The 18,003-nt window shown below is 40.1% G+C and overlaps 1 protein-coding gene across 3 annotated transcripts in view; it reads left to right on the forward strand.

The window, feature by feature from the left end:
* LOC121951441 (TBL1X/Y related 1b) overlaps positions 1-18,003 on the forward strand; it is a 33,848-nt gene that overhangs the window by 3,986 nt on the left and 11,859 nt on the right. For all 3 annotated transcript variants that reach the window (XM_088085205.1, XM_042497765.2, XM_042497764.2), the window contains exons 3-9: positions 7,382-7,485; positions 7,683-7,828; positions 8,989-9,208; positions 10,744-10,876; positions 14,814-14,955; positions 16,390-16,453; positions 16,540-16,637. In XM_088085205.1, coding sequence (XP_087941331.1) covers positions 7,428-7,485; positions 7,683-7,828; positions 8,989-9,208; positions 10,744-10,876; positions 14,814-14,955; positions 16,390-16,453; positions 16,540-16,637 — 861 coding nt within the window. In that variant the 5' untranslated portion in view covers positions 7,382-7,427. The remainder of the gene's footprint in view (positions 1-7,381; positions 7,486-7,682; positions 7,829-8,988; positions 9,209-10,743; positions 10,877-14,813; positions 14,956-16,389; positions 16,454-16,539; positions 16,638-18,003) is intronic.

An 18,003-nucleotide genomic window follows, 5' to 3' on the forward strand; every position in this document is an offset into this window, starting at 1 on the left:
CTTAATTTACATCAATCACGGGATAGATGGATAGCTAGATAGAGAGAGAGAGAGCGTTACAACACTTGTTTGACCGCGCCTGAGGATTATGGCACCCAGTATACCGACACAACACCTCTCTCTATCCGCTTTAAACAACCCAGCTGGCCACCAACGTAGTTAGACAGTGATATTTTTTTAATTTAAATTCTTACGTCTGGTGACCAGAGAAGATGAAGCTGCAGCTGCTGCTGCTGCTGAGCAGCTGTGCAGCTCATGCTTACCAGAAAGACGTTGAACTTAGCGTTTGTTAGGAGGATAGCAGCTCTGGAGATGGCTGAAACAGAAAGTCAGCTGGTCTGGTGGAGAGACAGGATGGTTCAGGATCAAACCACTGGCGCAAAAAGAATACAACGCAGGTATCGTTTGACTGAAGACTTTTCAATACTGCGCCGACACCATATGCCCCAGAGCTTCATCGTCAGGCGGAGAGAGGGGATCACAAATGAGGGAGGTGAGGGAGAGATGGGATCCTGACCCCTGACAGTTTCAGCGTGTCAGTTGAGAGGGACACTGTGTGCCACAGAGCTTCATTGTTAGGTGAGAGAGAGTCTGGTGTACCTCTGACTGCTTGACGGTGGTTGTGAAACTTTATAGTTTGTTAAAAAAAAAAAAAAAACTCTGACAGTTATCAGTACAACAGTCTTAGTCCAGTGTTCTAAAAGTCTGTTAAATTTCACCGTGCGTCTGAAATGATACATGTCCTCATTATGGAAGATATTAAAATTCACCTGCTCTGTTCAGCAATAAAGAGCTCCACCCAGGCTGAGCTGTGGGGTGTTTGCGTTCCGGTGCTGCTCACACCGACACCGAAATGGCTTGAGTCAGTCAATAAAACCATTAATAACCGTTGGGTAAAATGGTCATATTTGTTCCTGTGTGTGTGACAGGCGCCGCAGCAATATCACAAGTACTGAAATGGCATTAATCCTCTGACCAAAAAAAGTATATCCGAATGCCTTTATTGAAAACTCCAATAGCCAAATATTTTGGTCCAGCCCTAGTACACACATGCCAGTTGTACGTGAATGTTCCCATGACATGTGTTTTCAGGTGTGTTAACAAGGATCCAGATTAACTCTGAAGTTTGTTTGTTTTCAGAGTTATTAGTGTGGATGTGGCCTCAGTCAAGACCAGCAAGTTAGTGTTATATGTTTCCCCTCAAAAGGGTTGGAACAAACATGAATTGTTTAACATGTCTGTTAAACAAATTTGCTTTGTCAAATCTTCACCTTAAAATGCCTCTAATAATACAGTTGTTTACGTAGATGTTGCCTTTATAGAGAGCTCTTATAGGTTAAAACTAGAGCTGTTCCCTTACTTGCAAATGTAATTCCTTTCTATTCTGAGGCTAAGTGCAGTAGAAGTGGTTGTTGTGGCTTTGGTTATGAGAAGGAGCAAGCTCTTGGTAAGAATATATCCCACTACAAGGGGAATTAAGGCAGACCAACTGATTGATAAAGGCCGCATACCACTGGTGGTATTTCTTTGTTTTTCTGAGATTGTGAGGGTGGTCTGAGTTATTTCATTAGTATGGTGGTTCCACTGCTAAATTCATTCATGGTACTCAAAGTTTGGCAGAGGGTGGCAACGCTTCAGTTTTTTTTGGCTTTCTGTTGAACTTTGTGTCATATGGGACCCTGTTCAAAACATAGATGTGCAACTATGGAAAACACAATTATGAAACAATGGCTTTGAAACAACTGTACATTGATTACGAGTGTGCAGTAATGGTTTTTAAGAACATGTTTATGAATCTCACATGAAGAACATATGTTTTATGTAACTGTTGTGATTGTTCCACAGTGTGTAGGTGTTTTGCTGACACTATATATCACACAAAACCCAGAGACTGTATCTGATTAACTTGCAGTGCAATGTAAATTCACCACTTCTTCACCTTGTGGTGCTGTCTCTCTCTCCCTCCATTTGGCTGCCTGCCACAGTTTATGCTGCCTGCATGTGCGCAGCTGTAAAGACAAGCATGAAAGTCAAGAACACTCACTCCACAGAAAAATCTGGGGACCAAAACGTCCCCGGAATTACACTGTACAGAAAAAAAGACTGCTTGACTTGAAGCAATCTCAGTTGACTGAGGGTCTGACTGACTGACTGATGTTTCGAATCCCCAACTTTCAAGGGGCAGCTCTACTAGTCAGTCCCACCAGGATTTTGCAGGCTTTTTTTTCAGATGGTTGCAGCCTGAAATGCCACATTTCAAGGCAGCTTTATTAGTATTATTATTTATTCGCTGCAAGTTGCAATGTTTAAAGACGTTCTTTTAAATGGAACTGCATGGGCAAATGAAAAAAGCAAAAAAAAAATGTGATGCTGCTACAAATTTGAAGTATATTAATATTATTATTATTGTTATTATTATTTAGTTTTCCTCACAGAATTAGAATCTATTTATGATGGTGGTGGTGGGGGAGTGCAGCAACAGATGAATGCTTTACACAGCTTGATCTCATCCCGACTCTTTATACTTTGCGCCTTGGGCTGAAGCCCCACAGCAGCAGTTAAAATCCAACACCAAGATGTTAATCTCAAATCAACGCCGAAACAACTTGACTCAGTCATTAAATCTGTTAATAACCGTTTGGTAGGGGTGCCCAGTGGCTCGGTGGATGGAGCAGGTGCCCCCATGTGCAGAGGGTGTATACTCGCCACAGTGGCCACCAGTTCGATTCCGGCCTCAGCCCCTTGCTGCATGTCTGTTGTGATGTAACATCACATAATCCTGAAGAGACTCATATTGTAGCCAAGTAGAATTTTTAACCCCAAAATTCTTTTTATCAGTTGCATGCTAGGCCACAAATTGAAGTGCACACAAGAGAATCTTGCTGCAGGAAAAGTGAACTTGAGTTAAAAACATTTTGTAACCAATCCAAAATAAAATTTGGTAACTGTATTGAGCTTTGCCACGTAAAACAAGATTGTACCAAGTAATCACTGACCTCAAAGTCAGTGATCTGTATAGAGATGCAGACTCCCTCAGTGCGAGGCCGACGTTGGCACAGTTCAGATGTAGTCTGGGCGTCTTGTAATGTGAGACTAATGTCAATGAGTTTAAAGCTCTCCATTCTAGCTGCTTGGGCCAGTCTTAGTTTGACCAACAGTCACTTCATAGCTCTGAGTCTTGGGGAGTTATAATTCTAAACTATTTGGTCGATTTATGCTTGAAAATTTTATAGCATGAATCTGAAAGTCAACTCAGCACTTTGGATAACAACTTGTTTGTTGTTTAGTTCCACTTCAATAGCTGCTTATCAGGATGCCCTCTGCTCTACCATCACATCTACAACTGAAAATATTGTGACATAACCTGATAACATGATTCAGGCAGGTGAGGTTATGTCATTTGCACGTCATGTAACTCCTGTGTCTAGTTTGCAGCTGTTAATCTCCTTAGAAAGCAAAATTATGTCGGCAGTGATGTGTCTATGCTGTCGATCTGTGCTGAAGTTCATAAAACAGTCATATATTGAACATTATGTCGGCCAGAGAAATTTGGCAAACTATTCTTGTAATGCCAGCATTACCCCGAATGTCTTTTCAAGTCATTTCACTGTTGCAGACCAATTTCCAATGTCGGAATAAAATCAGGAGTTTTACCTCAGTTGGTGCATGCTTGTGTGATCGTTTTGTGTAAGGTAGTCATCAAAGCCAATCAAAGCTGTCTTGAGTCAGCTGTCTTTTCCTCCTGACTTTCCGACAAAATCAAACATGGTAAATATTTTGTTTTGGCTAATACAAGAAAGTAGCAAACTGAGCAGAATATAAACATGGAGGGGACATCTCAGAGGTGCAAGAATGTGAGCAAGTCTCACATTTCTTGTACTGTGGAAAAAAGAGGAGAAACTGGAGCAGTTGTGGAGAAAACAAAGAGTCCACAAAATTCAAAAACATGTCCAAAATACATTCCTTATGTCACTAATTCAAAATCTAGCGCTGCACTGCATGACTGTTAAGACGTCAATAATCTCACGAGACCTACATATCAGTATATGTAGCCAGTTGGTGGTTGGTATGTAAAGTTAGCAGGTATTAGAAGTTTGCTTAACCTGAAACAATAGGGAATTGTGTGGTGGCTTCTGAATGACAAGTATAACACACAGCTCAAAAGAGAGGCATACCCAGGTGAAATAGTGGCCAAATGTGCCTTGGAATTGCACCTACTTCACTTGTTGTCAGCAAAGTGTCTAGTAGGGATGTGTGTTATTGGATTTTTTGCTGATATCTGATATGCCGATATGCAACAACACATTTGGCCTATAACTGATACCGACATTAATATATCCCCCTCTTTACATATTATTTTGGTGATCATCAAGTCTCTTTTGTATTGGAAGTAACATCATATGATGCATACTTTATCGTGATGGCCCACCAGCAGAGACATAAGATACAATGCTTTTCACTGTATTTAATATCCATTCATTGTACAAAATAAGAAAAATACTTCAACATGATGTTTTGTACATGTCCACTTTGTCAATACAAAAATCTATTTGTCGTATTAGTCATGCAGATGACATACTGATATTATCGTCCATTCTATTTTAAGCTACTTAAATATTTGTATATGGTAAAATATTGTGAAAAAGTCATAAAAAGTTTTGAAAATTCACTGGCAAAAAAAACTGCTGGAATGCTGTGGAATATATTATACCAAATTGACAAGAATAGTGTTGACATATGACACCTTTTTTCTTGTGTTTCTAAAGTTATGTGTTTTGTGGACATGTACGGAATTGCTAATATGTCATATTTGTTAAAGGGAGTGCAGCATAGTATTTTCCAGCAGAAGCAGGATAGAAAATACTCTCTAAAGGAATCTAGTTTTGATGTTGCAAACAATGACCCCGTAAGATCCCCAGTCCCCAATCTTCAAGTGTTAGACCAAAAAATAGTATTGTTTTCAGACCTGAGAGGGTATAGCAAGGTATTTGCAGATCCTTAAAAAGTCTGTAAAGACATTAAAATAATTAATCAAAAAAATAAGGCATTTGGTATTAAAATCTCTTAAATCGATCTTTCAAAAGTCTTAAAAATGTGAAGACATGGGAAGGTGGATATTATGAATTGCTTTCTTTCTTACATTGCATTGTAAAATCTTGAAAAAACTGGTACCTAAAAAACAACAACAAATAAAATGAACAAAAAAAAAAACTGAATGCCTCCCACATAAGGTCATCACATCACCCAAAAAGTCATGTTTTTTGTTTGTATAAATATTTTTGGTAAAATCGTTGGAATTGATGTGGGTCTATGTTTTAATTTCTTCAATATTGTTTTGAGTAAAACTGGTCTGAATTTTCATTCCAAGTAGTATTAAGAGCCTTAAAAAGTCATAATTACCACTTGACGTAAGCTAAAGGAACTCTTGTGTAGTCCTTTAAAAGTGTTTTCAAAGTCTTATGGCGTATGGTAAACACAAGTGAGCGCTGACCCCATTCACCGCTCCTGCGTCACTTGCATAGTGATGACATTTGCCGGCAGCCTTTCAAAACAGACTAGTGTCAGATGTGCAAGAGTGCTATATCAACATGCTTGTAGTGCACCATAACTACACTGACCCTTAAAAAGAGTGTAGTGGAAAAACAACGCGCTATAAGAGCATGAGTACAGTGCGGGTGCAGTGGAAAAAGCACTGTGTTTTATGTACGACGATTGTTGGCATTTATTGTTGATGTCATTCTTAACAGCCATTTCACGGCGTTTAGTGCTTCAGTGTGAGACACACTCACCACCAGGACTTTCTGACCACCTTGTTATGGATAGCTGAAGGGCTTCTACTAGATTCCAGGCCTCTTGGTTCAGTTGGTCTTGGACCTCAGCCTCTAGGATGCAGCAGGAGATGTGTTGACTTTTTCAGTGGGCTGGCATGATGGAAACAGTAGAGGTTCTGTCCCCCGTCCAGATCCCCTTGTTTATTTCCACAGTCCCATTTAAACAGTGCGGGTTGTGCATGAATAAATACGGAGCCGGGACGCAAGCACTGTAGGATCTCTTATTTCCGAGGTTTGAAGCCCATCTATTCCAGACGTTTTACTCCAAAATACCCACCCTGCCTCATGAAGGCGGCTGGTAATTATTTCCAGTTGTAGGTTAATGAATGGAAACTGGTGCCCTGCCTAGAGCCAGGAGGCTTCTGCAGCCAACAAAACTAGAGAGGAACGAAACATCATAATGTATCAAATGGCAGATCACAGCTTGCGTCTGCCTGCTTCTCTGTTTGGAAGTTGCAAGATCTAGGTCAGGCAAGGTGATGTTGTTTTTAACCTCTTCCTCTTCTCAGTTTTCACGGTGTGTGCCAGTTTGGTTGTGGACTATGTAATTAGCTAGTAGTGTAATGCCATCCTAGCTCTGTGTGTGTGTGTGTGTGTGTGTGTGTGTGTGTGTGTGTGTGTGTGTGTGTGTGTGTGTGTGTGTGTGTGTGTGTGTGAGGACTATCCTTTACCATTGGCTCAGTGCTCCTGCATGTCATCATACTGTTTACTAGGGCTGCTCAATTATGGCAGAAATAATAATCACACATATTTTGATTGATATTGAAATCACAATTATTTAACATGATTATTCACTGGCCTTTTGAACATCGTGCAGTTATTGAACATTAAATCTGGTGTTTATTTTTAACACTGGATATCCTTTAACTTTAAAGGCAAGTTAACTGAAAAACAATGAAAGCTCTGTGGTGCAGCCATTGTTGTGTCACTACAATGAGAAAAGCTGGTTCGCCTTAACAGTCCACCTTGAGGGAGCCTGGTCAGTTTCTGGTGGGAATCTAACTTAGCTTGCTAAATTCGGGGCTAACTTCTGTCACTTTAATAAGCAGCTGGCGAGCTAGACATGAGAACATGTCTCGGGTCTTGAGGAGTTGTAGCTTTTATTCTCTGACAAACAGCCTCAACTGTTCACACATCACACAGCAGTGTTTCACGTCATACTGTCTGCTCCTCTCACTGCAGCCTCACTGCAGCACCGGCATATACACGTTTGCTCTCCCTGCTCATGCTTGTTGTCGCTCGTGCTCCCTCTCTCGCTGCACACTCTGTCTGGATCTAAAATGAGAAGTTTCAAAACAACCAGAGAGGCAGTGTGCTGTGGCTCTCTGTTTCCAGACTGTGCTAAAACTTCTGTTTGGACTTTGGAGCATGAGGAAAGGGTGCGCCAAAATCATAATCGAATTTAAAATCCGATTAATCGGCCAGCGACTGTTTCCTATCACAACCCAGAACTTCAGTGAAGAAGATGCTGCTAAAGCTTCCTTTTAGCTCAGTTCAATAATGTGTAATACCACCAACTCAATAAAGCTGCTCTGTGGTTGCTTTCACAGGCTCCTATCCTGTGCTGACCCAATGGTTTAATCACCAGGAGTAAAAATGAGCATAAGCAGTGATGAAGTCAATTTCCTGGTTTACAGATACCTACAAGAGTCAGGTAAGTCACATATATATATATATATATATATATATATATATATATATATATTTAAGACGCTACCTCTCTGAATGCAGTTGTTGTCTATTGCACTCTTTGTTTACCTATTTAAAAAATATTTCAAATTTCATATTATACTCTGCTGCTCTTCACTCTTGACTAAATCCTATTTCTCAAATCATCCATGCCTCCCCCAGGCTTCTCCCACTCAGCATTCACCTTTGGCATAGAGAGTCACATCAGCCAGTCCAACATCAATGGAGCCCTGGTGCCCCCTGCTGCCCTCATCTCCATCATCCAGAAGGGTCTGCAGTATGTGGAGGCTGAAGTCAGCATCAATGAGGTCAGGCTCCATCTTTAAACCCTCAGCTACTGATTAGTGTAACCTTACAACATGCTGGCAAGAAGAGCAGCACTGTCAGTGTTTTGACTCACATTTGTCTGTTGGTTTCTACATTGTAGGAAATTTAGTGGACAATCTGAAGGATAATGCGAATTAGGCATGTCACAATACCAGAAATTTAGTTGTTGATACTAGGGTTGGGCCGGTGTGAAAATTTCAAAACCGATTTGATATCAAGCCAAACGCTGTACCAGACCGATTTACCAAATTTTACCAGGTGTTCCACTTGACTCAGCAGCTGCTCCTTACTGGGACACCGTGTCCCAACAAAAAAACAAATGTCCGATTTCACATAGCATTGTGAAACACCAGAGCTCTCTGTCCACACTGAGTTCATTAAAATATGCCTGTTAATGTTACTTCATGTAAACAAGCTATTTAGCTGTCATCTGTGCTATGGAGATCAGACCGGATGCATAACCATGTTAAAGATAAGTGAGCTTGTTATTAGCGATGCACATTCACCTCAGCAGATACTTTCAGCCTTCTGGCGATCTCCCTCTAGCCAGCTGACACTGGGTCTCATCCATGAAACATGAGTAAATCTGAGAGCAGATTTGCACATAAATCACCTCGGTACCATGACCTACACCAGATTCATGAACACAGCAGAAAACTCGGATTTGAGCGCAGGTATGTATGTAGTTCATGAATGCAATCAGTCATAAATTGACGGCACGCTCCTGCTACACAGCAGTTAGTTTACATCCCCGTCCATGAACAGCCATATGAGGAGGAGAAAATGACTCTGGGTGATGCATCCTGTTGCCTGCGCAAATGCCTCAAGTAGAGAAAAAGAAAGAGAAAAAGGAAAACTTTTTAGACACTGAGATTGAAGTTATTTTGAGTGAAGTGGAGTTGAGAAAGATATGTTATTTTTGTCTGTCGGGCTCAGGCTCAGTATTTCAGGCTATGTGGTGATCTCATAAATCGACATCGCTGATCTTTGGATCACATTATTTATTTATGTTCAATAAACAATTAGCTTTGAAAATAAAGTAGCAGTTCTTGAAAAACCTATGTCTTTGCTGTTCATTTTGTTAAAGTCTGTATTAAATCTGAATGAATAACAACTAACAATTTGCATGTTGTCTCTGTAGGACGGGACCTTATTTGACGGGCGGCCCATTGAGTCGCTATCTCTGATTGATGCTGTGATGCCAGACGTCGTCCAAACCAGGCAGCAGGCCTACAGGGACAAGCTGGCCCAGCAGCAGCAGCAGGCGGCGAGCAGTGGCAGCAGCACAGGGCCCCAGGGAAGTACCAAGAATGGCGAGGGCGCTGCCAACGGGGAGGAAAACGGATCCCACGCCTTAGCCAGTAAGAGCGCTCACAGTTGTAAACACTCTGTGAATCAGCTCCTTACCAAACAGATGGCTGACTAAATTCCAGAGATGTTTTATGTTCTTATGCAGGATGTTATTCCTACGTTAAACGCTTTGACATAATCAGATTCATGTTTATAAGATGCTGTATAAGCAGTTTGGCATTCCCCCCATCATCTGGTTCTTGATATAAATTATGGTCAAAAGATTTGAATTATATGAAGTAGAGCGTATTGATAGAATAATGTGCAGTAAAATATATCACTGCATTGATTTCTTTTCCTTCACAATTTCCACAGAAGGTGATTTCAGTGTAACACTGTCAGAGTATTCTTTAAGCTTACCACCGCTGTTTGTGTGCATTTTCTATTTGCTTTTCTCATGACAGCTGCAGAACAACATTTGGATTTAATTTTGTGCTAAATGTCTGTGGCTTGTTTGGTATTACATAAAGCTAGTCTGGTGTTTTTCTTCCAGCGGCGCATGTTTCCTCATGGTTTTGTCCTTCCTGTGTAGCACTGTCTCCACATCTTTACTCACCTTTTTTCTTGCACACAATTGTTTGTTTTAGCGTAAAAAGGAAAAATGTGGTCTGGTTGTGTTTCCTCAAACCCTCCCCTCTTTTCCCCCAACAAGTTTTAATGACAACAACACACTGGGCCTCAGAATGAAATTATAGTGTTACTGACGGTTGAATTCAGGTTTTCACAGGCTAAAGAGGAGTGAAACATAAGGGCACTTTGCTTGATAACTTGTATTTTGCACACCACCATCTTTTGGATGAGCTGTGGTTTGGCACTAACACTTTTGGTCATTCAACAACAAGCACAGCCTGCTCTTTAATTTCACTGCTGTCAGCTGCTCAGGCTGCTGTTCACTCAGTAGAGCGCCGTTTATTTGAGGCCTGTCAAGAAACAGTGGCGTCGCCATTCTGTTTGAATTAACAAGATCAGACAGTGACGTCCATGAGCGCTGCTGTGGTGCTGGACTGGTTTGAAGGAATTAGATGATGTCAGACCGTCCTTATGAGACTCTGCCATTGTGAAAATGGATGTTTGTTATTATACCTTGCAGGAATCCTTAAATAGAGACACTGTAGTCGGGAGACTTTGGCTATTCATCACAAAATTAATAGCTTTTTTACCAGGAGCAGAGATTCATCAGATTTGTTTATAGTCTATTACCATTAACAGGGTTCCTACAGTCAGCGAAAACCTAAAACAGTCATGGAATTTCACAGTGTCATTTTCCAGGCCTGGAAAAGTCATGGAATTAGTGAAAATCTTTAAAAGTTCTGGAAAAGTCATGGAATTTTGTTGTGTGTAATAAAACTAATTGTAACAGTAATCTTTCGGGGATAACCCTCCACATAATGTAACATACTGGCGAATTTTGTCCATGAAAATATCTGGGAACCCTGCTTTAAATTGCATTACCTCCTCCTTACCTTCAGCAGTAGTAGGACAGCAGCTAACCAATCTCATTATGTAAACTTTGAGTTAAAGGTTTGTTTCTCACTCCTTCCTGTAGATCACCACTCAGAGATGATGGAGGTGGACAGGGACGTGGAGATCCCTCAGAGTAAAGCCATGGTCTTGAGGGGCCACGAATCCGAAGTTTTTATCTGTGCCTGGAACCCAGTGAATGACCTCCTCGCATCCGGGTCAGTATCTCCATCTCATCCCTCGCATCCCCACAGTAGTCACTGGTCCTGCAGTGTGTAAAATATTATGGAAAAGTGTCATTCTTACTGGAACAGTAAAGTTGAGTGATGCATTGTGTCTGAATATACATTGGTCATGTTACTATTACATTTTTAGGCCTCCATGTTGGCAAAAGGTGAGGCCAGAGGCATAGTTATTGGTTATCCTGGCTCTGCAGTAAGCAAAAAAACTGTTATATTGCGATTATGTTGACAGATATTCTGATATGAGTCAACATTTAGATGGAGATAGTATTTTTTGCATTTCATTTTTCACTGATAAAAGTCTGAAAATGATGATTATTTTTGCTGGGGTCTGTACCAAACAAGAATGTTTCCTTAAATCTGAAATATGATGTCTTGGCCTGGGACTTGCTGTAGCACTGCGATGCTTCATTTACAGTAACGCAAAAAAAAAATTCGCAAAAAAATTGCAGCTCCTGCGATTTGGATTTTGCCCTTGGCCACATTGTGATTTTGATAACATTTCCATTAATTATGCAGCATATTGTCCTTCTGTTCATCTGTCTGTCTTGTTCTCAGGAACACTGTAAGGGACTTTCCTCAAATTTGGCACAAACTTCCACCTGGACTGAAGGATGAGCTGATTAAAATTAACGGTCAAAGGTTACTATGACCTCACAAAACATGTTTTTGGCCACAACTCAGGAAATATATACATTAATGATGACAGAATATCACACAAATATCTAATAGGATGAAATGAGGAAGCAATTTCCAAAAAGTCAAAGGTCACTTTTCTATGACATCATAATATTGTCTATCGCCATAACTGAGGAACAGATTAGAAGCTGAATTGGTGACACTAATCTATGAGTCTGAACAGACATGGATGTTAACTGTCATTTTACTGGTTGGCAGAGGCAATAACCGTGGTGCTAAATGTAGTTTCAAATTTAATACAGCTGCCTTTTTAATGACAGCTTTCAACCATTATGTTTTTGAAAAAACACAGCAGCATATGCTCTGATTAGTCCCTCTGGTCTTTGTTTGTGGCCAAGACTAGGTCTTCCTATTTAACTTAAAAAGACCTCCGTGAGTAAAGGCAAAATCTTTATCTCCTATCAGCCAGATAACTAATTTACAAAACATTTCTGAATATAGTCAATTTATCTTATTCAGGGGAAACTTGAGCGTGTGAAGAGAGGAAGCTCGATTTTCTCATTTACTGCTAGTAAACAAAGCTTTGTTGACTGTAATTGCTGATTTTCCAGTGTCACTATTTTTCCTCGCCAGATGAATGAACTCACGCAGAAGAATGTCTTACAATTAGCAAAGAATGTTTCACATTATTACTGTGACACTGGTAATCACACAGATTTTTCCAGTAACAACTGATGACTAAAGGCTTTTTGTCCATAGAGTACCACAAATGACCAAGCAGTGTTAGTCAGCCATGACTCCACTGATAGATCAGTCAGTTGAGAGGGGTTATAGCCCTTGAATGGCTGTTGGTTGTCGAGTAGGGTCTTTTATTCTTGTACACCAATTCAGTGGGTTAATGATTTGTTTGTTGCAGTTTCACTATCTTAAGCAATGAGCACTGTTTGTTTTTTGACTTTTGACTGAAAAACCAGCCTCAAGAATGGGGTTGGGTTCTTTTAACACTATGCGCCTATTAGCCATATGGGCCAAACAGCAAATGCTGCATTTTTACTGTATTCTCATTTAATTTTGAGGGTCAAAGTAAGCATAACACAGAGCTTTGTTAGTCTCCAATTCAAACAAATCTTCTCTATGAAACAAAATCTCCTTTGATTATATTTAATGTTTACAGCTGGCTCAGGAAAGACCCTTAGATATCTGAGAGATGGAAAACAAGTAAAATGCATATAATTTGACAAGATGCACCCAGTAGATGGTCTGGGAATTGAAATTTTGCTTTCCACAGCCTAACACCAATTTACCGGTAAATAACCAGTTGATTTAAAAAAAAACAAAAAAAAAAAAAAAAAAGAAAAAGGACTAGGGGAGAAGTGATCCGATATCAAACATTGGATTGGTGGCCAATAAAGGCATTTTTTGACTCATCGGGAAAATTTAGCTTGTGGAACATCCGATCCCGAATTTCAGCTGTCACACAGGCCTTTTTACTTTGATGCAGAGCAATACAAAGCGCAGCTTTTGTCACCTCTGCTCCACTAAGTTGTCTCCTCTCCACTGAAATTCCACTTACTGCAAAACACCACACTTTATAAACAACTGTTTATATACTTAACTGGAGTTATGAACACTCATTTTACTTCAGCTCAGTGTAAGAGTCTTGTGTTTTGCTTTCAGCTATAACACATGGCGCTTTTCCGCCCCACTCAGAGAGAGCAATAAAGACAGGTGCACAGCCTACTACAGCCACACTTGCCACGGTGAAGTGAAACAAAAGCCCCATGAGCAAAAAGCAAACATGGTTTAATCTGCCCCAAAAGATGTAAAGACGAGGAAATTAAACACTCTACAAAATACAGATTATTAAAGTTACTGAGACACATGCTGCACCTTAACAGCAACGCTTAAAGGGACAAAGGGATTCCCTCGAGGCCTGATGTCTGCCCACCCTACTGTCTCCACTGTCTAGCTAATATTAGCTCCTGGCACTGCGCACTATCCAGGTCGGGCGGCATCGGCTAAACGTGCTGCTAATTCGGTGATTACCACTAGTAACATAGTCGCAGTGGCAGGACATGCTGTGGAAACATGGTGGCCACCCTCTCATCTCACCCCAGGTAACCCGGTTGAGTAGGCGGCTTCATTTTTAGCTGTAAATCCCTCGTAGCATTAAGTATGTTACTGCCATCTACAGTACTGACACAACTAATGGCACTAACAGATCTAACAGTAGTTGAAAAATGGTAAAGAGGGTTTGTGGCTCAAAACTGAGCCACTCATTCACCAGGACAACCTGGAGGGAGAGCAGAGGGTGGCAACAATATTTCCACAGAAACGCTGTTGGGTCTGGACAGCATTACTAGTGGTAATCGCCAAATGATCAGTGCTGCTAGCTAGTTCCTACCAGATCCCAGTGTTTTGCAGTAAACTGAAGAGAAGCAAAATTCACCTATAATCCGACATCAGTAACCGGTCCAAAAAAATCTCTGCAGTTAACTGATAACTGGTTAATGTTGACATAACTCAGTGAGTTACCAGTGTCTGAAAAATAGATGTTATTTTGTGTGATAAGTTTATTACCTTCTCATCCATCCCAGGGCATGCTTTGTCTGACGGTAAAATGAGCATTACCCTAAACCCTAATTATCTGTTAATCTGTTAAAGTGTTAATCCATAACTTTATTTTCCTTCACAGCACATGGATCAAAGCCTTTGTCATTAGGAAGGATTGATCTAACTTTGCCAAACAAACCATAATCAAGGTTCAAAGTAATTCATCATCTTCATAAAATTTAATTGAACTTTCTTCTGCCTAAGGCAAATATTAAGTGCTCATTTATAAGTGTCCGACCCAACAGAGGCGAGTATTCACCTGGGTTCACACACTGTATATTCAACAGTGCTGCTCCTGAGCAAAGGCACACATCTCAAAATGAAATGATTATGAAAGAAAAATGCAACGGCACTGTGCGCTTAATGAAGAGCTGCTGCGTCAGGGGCCACTTAAAAGTTAACAAGTTTTGTGCTTGTAAAATGTCTCTGCTTTTTCCTCAATATATTATGTGAAAAAGTTTGGTAGGCAGTTAAAAATATTTTGGAAATTACACTGGGTTCAGGTTTGATAAAATGCTTTCAAACCCCAACCCCACTCAAGAGCAACAATGGTCAGTTTTATGCCATTTTTTATAACTGATGTTAAGAGTCAAAGACATGTTACCTAATGTTAGATTTTGTGTGTGTGTGTGTGTCTCTCTGTGTGCGTTGACTCGGGCAGGTCTGGGGACTCAACAGCACGGATCTGGAACCTGAGTGAAAACAGCACAGGCGGGTCCACACAGCTGGTTCTGAGGCACTGCATACGAGAAGGGGGCCAGGATGTACCCAGCAACAAAGACGTCACCTCACTAGACTGGAATGTGAGTGTGTAGTTCAATAGTAAGGTTGTGCGTGTGCAGTTTGGAGTAATCTAATCTAGTGGTGTGCGTGTGTATGACCACTGCATCTGCTGAAGGCATTCCTTCCAACCATATATACGGGGGCGAGTCGCTCCCGAGGGGGAAAATCCTTTTCATGCTGCTCAGCTGCAAACTATTTTTCCTTGAGTAGTACAGCACACAAATGCATAACGGCAAATCAGCTTCAATATTTATCTTCAATATATTTCTGCTCACTTCTTAATGAGTCTTGTTAATAGACAAAGTGGAAAATATAGTTGCTGTTGGACAAAAACCTTTTATCTCCATAGTTTGTCTTTTTTTTTAAAAAACAAATTCTAAATAGCTTGTGACAAGAGATGTACCCAACTCAAAATTATGTCAGCTGAATGGGATTTGCTTGTTCAATATGAATATTTGACAATACGTTTTGTTTTCCATACAAAGTTTTAAAGATTGAATTCAGCAGGATGTTCGGTATGACAGTGGCATTCATGTAATGTAGTAAACAAGCTAACTCCACTAACCATGGATTGTAAATGTGCAAAAACATTTAAAATATCAAATAATAGCCAGAGATTCTGTCATATTAAGTTGATGTGAGCTGTAACATCACCACTTTGAAGCAGAAGGTCTCTCTTCTCTCCTCTGTGCAGCTCCCTATACCCAAGAGTAATGTTAAAGTCAAGAACACTCGCTCTGCAGCAAACTCTGGGAACCAAAACGTCCCCAGAGGTACACTGCACAGGAAAAGAAATTAAAGAAAACAACTGCTCAATTTGAGGCAGTCTCAGTTGAGGGATCTCCAACTGATGATTGTAATCTTTGAATTCAAGAAGCAGCCCTGTTTTTACCACATAGAGTTTGACAGTCGAGGGTCAGTTAAATGGGGTTCAGCGGGCCGTTCAGAGCAACAGTGGCGTTGACGCAGTATAGTAAGCAAGTCAAGTTAGCCTTCTGACCTGATGCATGCTAACTACACTAACAATGGATTAGAAATGTGCAACAGCATTTTTGCCGACATTAGATCTCAAACTCTCGTAACTGCATTTGGTCCTCAAACTGTCTACAAAACTTTATAGCTACATCCTGCATATATTTATCAGAGTGCTGTAATGGAGCAGCCTTTAGAGCTGAAGGTGAAGAGTGACTAGGTGATTTCATCTGATCTAATCAGTTACAAAAAAACTCACATCTTGATATTTGCTGGTGAAATTTCCTGTTACTCATTTTGAGCTTTATCTTGACACACCAGTTATATGAGCATATATAAAGACACAGTACCAACTTTGACAGCATAGTGTTCAATTATTTTAAAAACACGTATTTTACAGCAATGATATTCAAATGAAAGTGGGAAAGATTGAATGCACCTGACAACACTCTAATGAGACTCATTGCTCTTTTTTCTTTCAGAGCGAGGGAACATTGTTAGCTACAGGCTCATATGACGGCTTCGCTAGAATATGGACAAAAGATGGTAAGTTCAAAGCTCTGTGAGGATAAATGGATGATGAAACATTTCTGCCCTCGTTCTAAAATGAATTGTTTTTTTAATATTTAAAGGTAACCTGGCGAGTACTTTGGGTCAGCATAAAGGTCCTATATTTGCACTTAAATGGAACAAGAAAGGAAACTTCATCCTTAGTGCTGGTGTCGACAAGGTAAGGCACATTGAGCTGAGCTTTGGAATTTAGAATTGATTAAGTCTGATAAATGCTTTTTGGGTAACCTTGCAAAACCTTATGTTAAGATTACAAGATAGCAGTACTATTTTACCAGCTTTGAGTTACAGCAGTTTGGTCAAATTTTTGCGTATTCTTGCCCTGTTGTTAGTTAGTTGGTTTTTTTGGACTGTAAATTTAGACTGGTGAAATGTTGCCCCCCTATTTCTTTGGAGCACATGGCCAGGTATTATTGTTCAGGAATCTGTGAGGGTTTCATTTGTTGGAGGACACTAGAGATTGATCACAAGCCCAGAGGGTTATCAACATGGGGTATTGTAGCATCTTTCAGCTCATTGTTTTAATTTAATTTTAGTGCGCTTTCTTTACTATAACGCTGTAATAAGCTAAAGTGTGACTTACTTATTCGCTGTGACTGGGAATATTGAAGTTAAGCTGTTACACTACTTCGAAGTGGAATTTTGATCATACTTATTTATAGTGTTCTGTTCTTTTATTGCAATGCTTCACTAAGTAGATTTGAGGGCAGATTCTGAAGACATTTAAATTTGATTACCTTTTTATTTTGGTGGGGAAAAAAACCCTAAATGCTGGACTTCGTGAAATTGAGAGCTATTTCTAAAAACATTTAACTGCCTACATTGTTATTTTGTTATTTAAACTGTCAAACATAGACACTGTATAGATTTTAATACATTTAATCTACTTGAAGTGTGCATTATGCAGCTGTAATATTCAAAGAAAAAACAGTATCGGATTGGGACTCAGTATTAGCAGATACTCAATATCAGATCAGGATCAGGGGCAAAAACACTCGATTCGGACAACCCTATTTCAAAGCATTTTGCCTTTAAAAGGGCAAAAATTGACAAATAATCAAAAAAAAAAGAGAAAAAAGATAGTATGTATGAAGGATGAAATCAGTCCTCATTTGTTAGCTTTTCTAAAGAAGGGAAAATAAATTGAATGGCATGCATGCAGACCACAGACAGGTCTGTGCAGGTATTGTGTGCTTTCCACCGTATGTTCCTGCATATCAGAGTCCACTTACAACTGTTAAATGTTAAGTATTGGCAGGTGAGAGATGCATCTCCACCAAAAGTCAAACAGACAGGCTCAGGTCCTGTTGGGTATTGTTCAACATTACCACCTAGTGTGCAGAAGTATAATGACACACAGTGTCACCTTCAGTTTACATTTTAATGCCCTACCGCTGTATAGGAGTCATATAAAGGCGTGTGTGTGTGTGTGTGTGTGAGAGAGAGAGAGATATGAATTTCTCTGTATATCCTCCTCCACATTATTCAGGTCAACTGAGTATGACTTGCAACATTTTTACAATAAC

The sequence above is a fragment of the Plectropomus leopardus genome, chromosome 12, assembly GCF_026936395.1.
Source record: "Plectropomus leopardus strain MGB_pleo_1.0 chromosome 12, ASM2693639v1, whole genome shotgun sequence".
NCBI lineage: Eukaryota > Metazoa > Chordata > Actinopteri > Perciformes > Serranidae > Plectropomus > Plectropomus leopardus.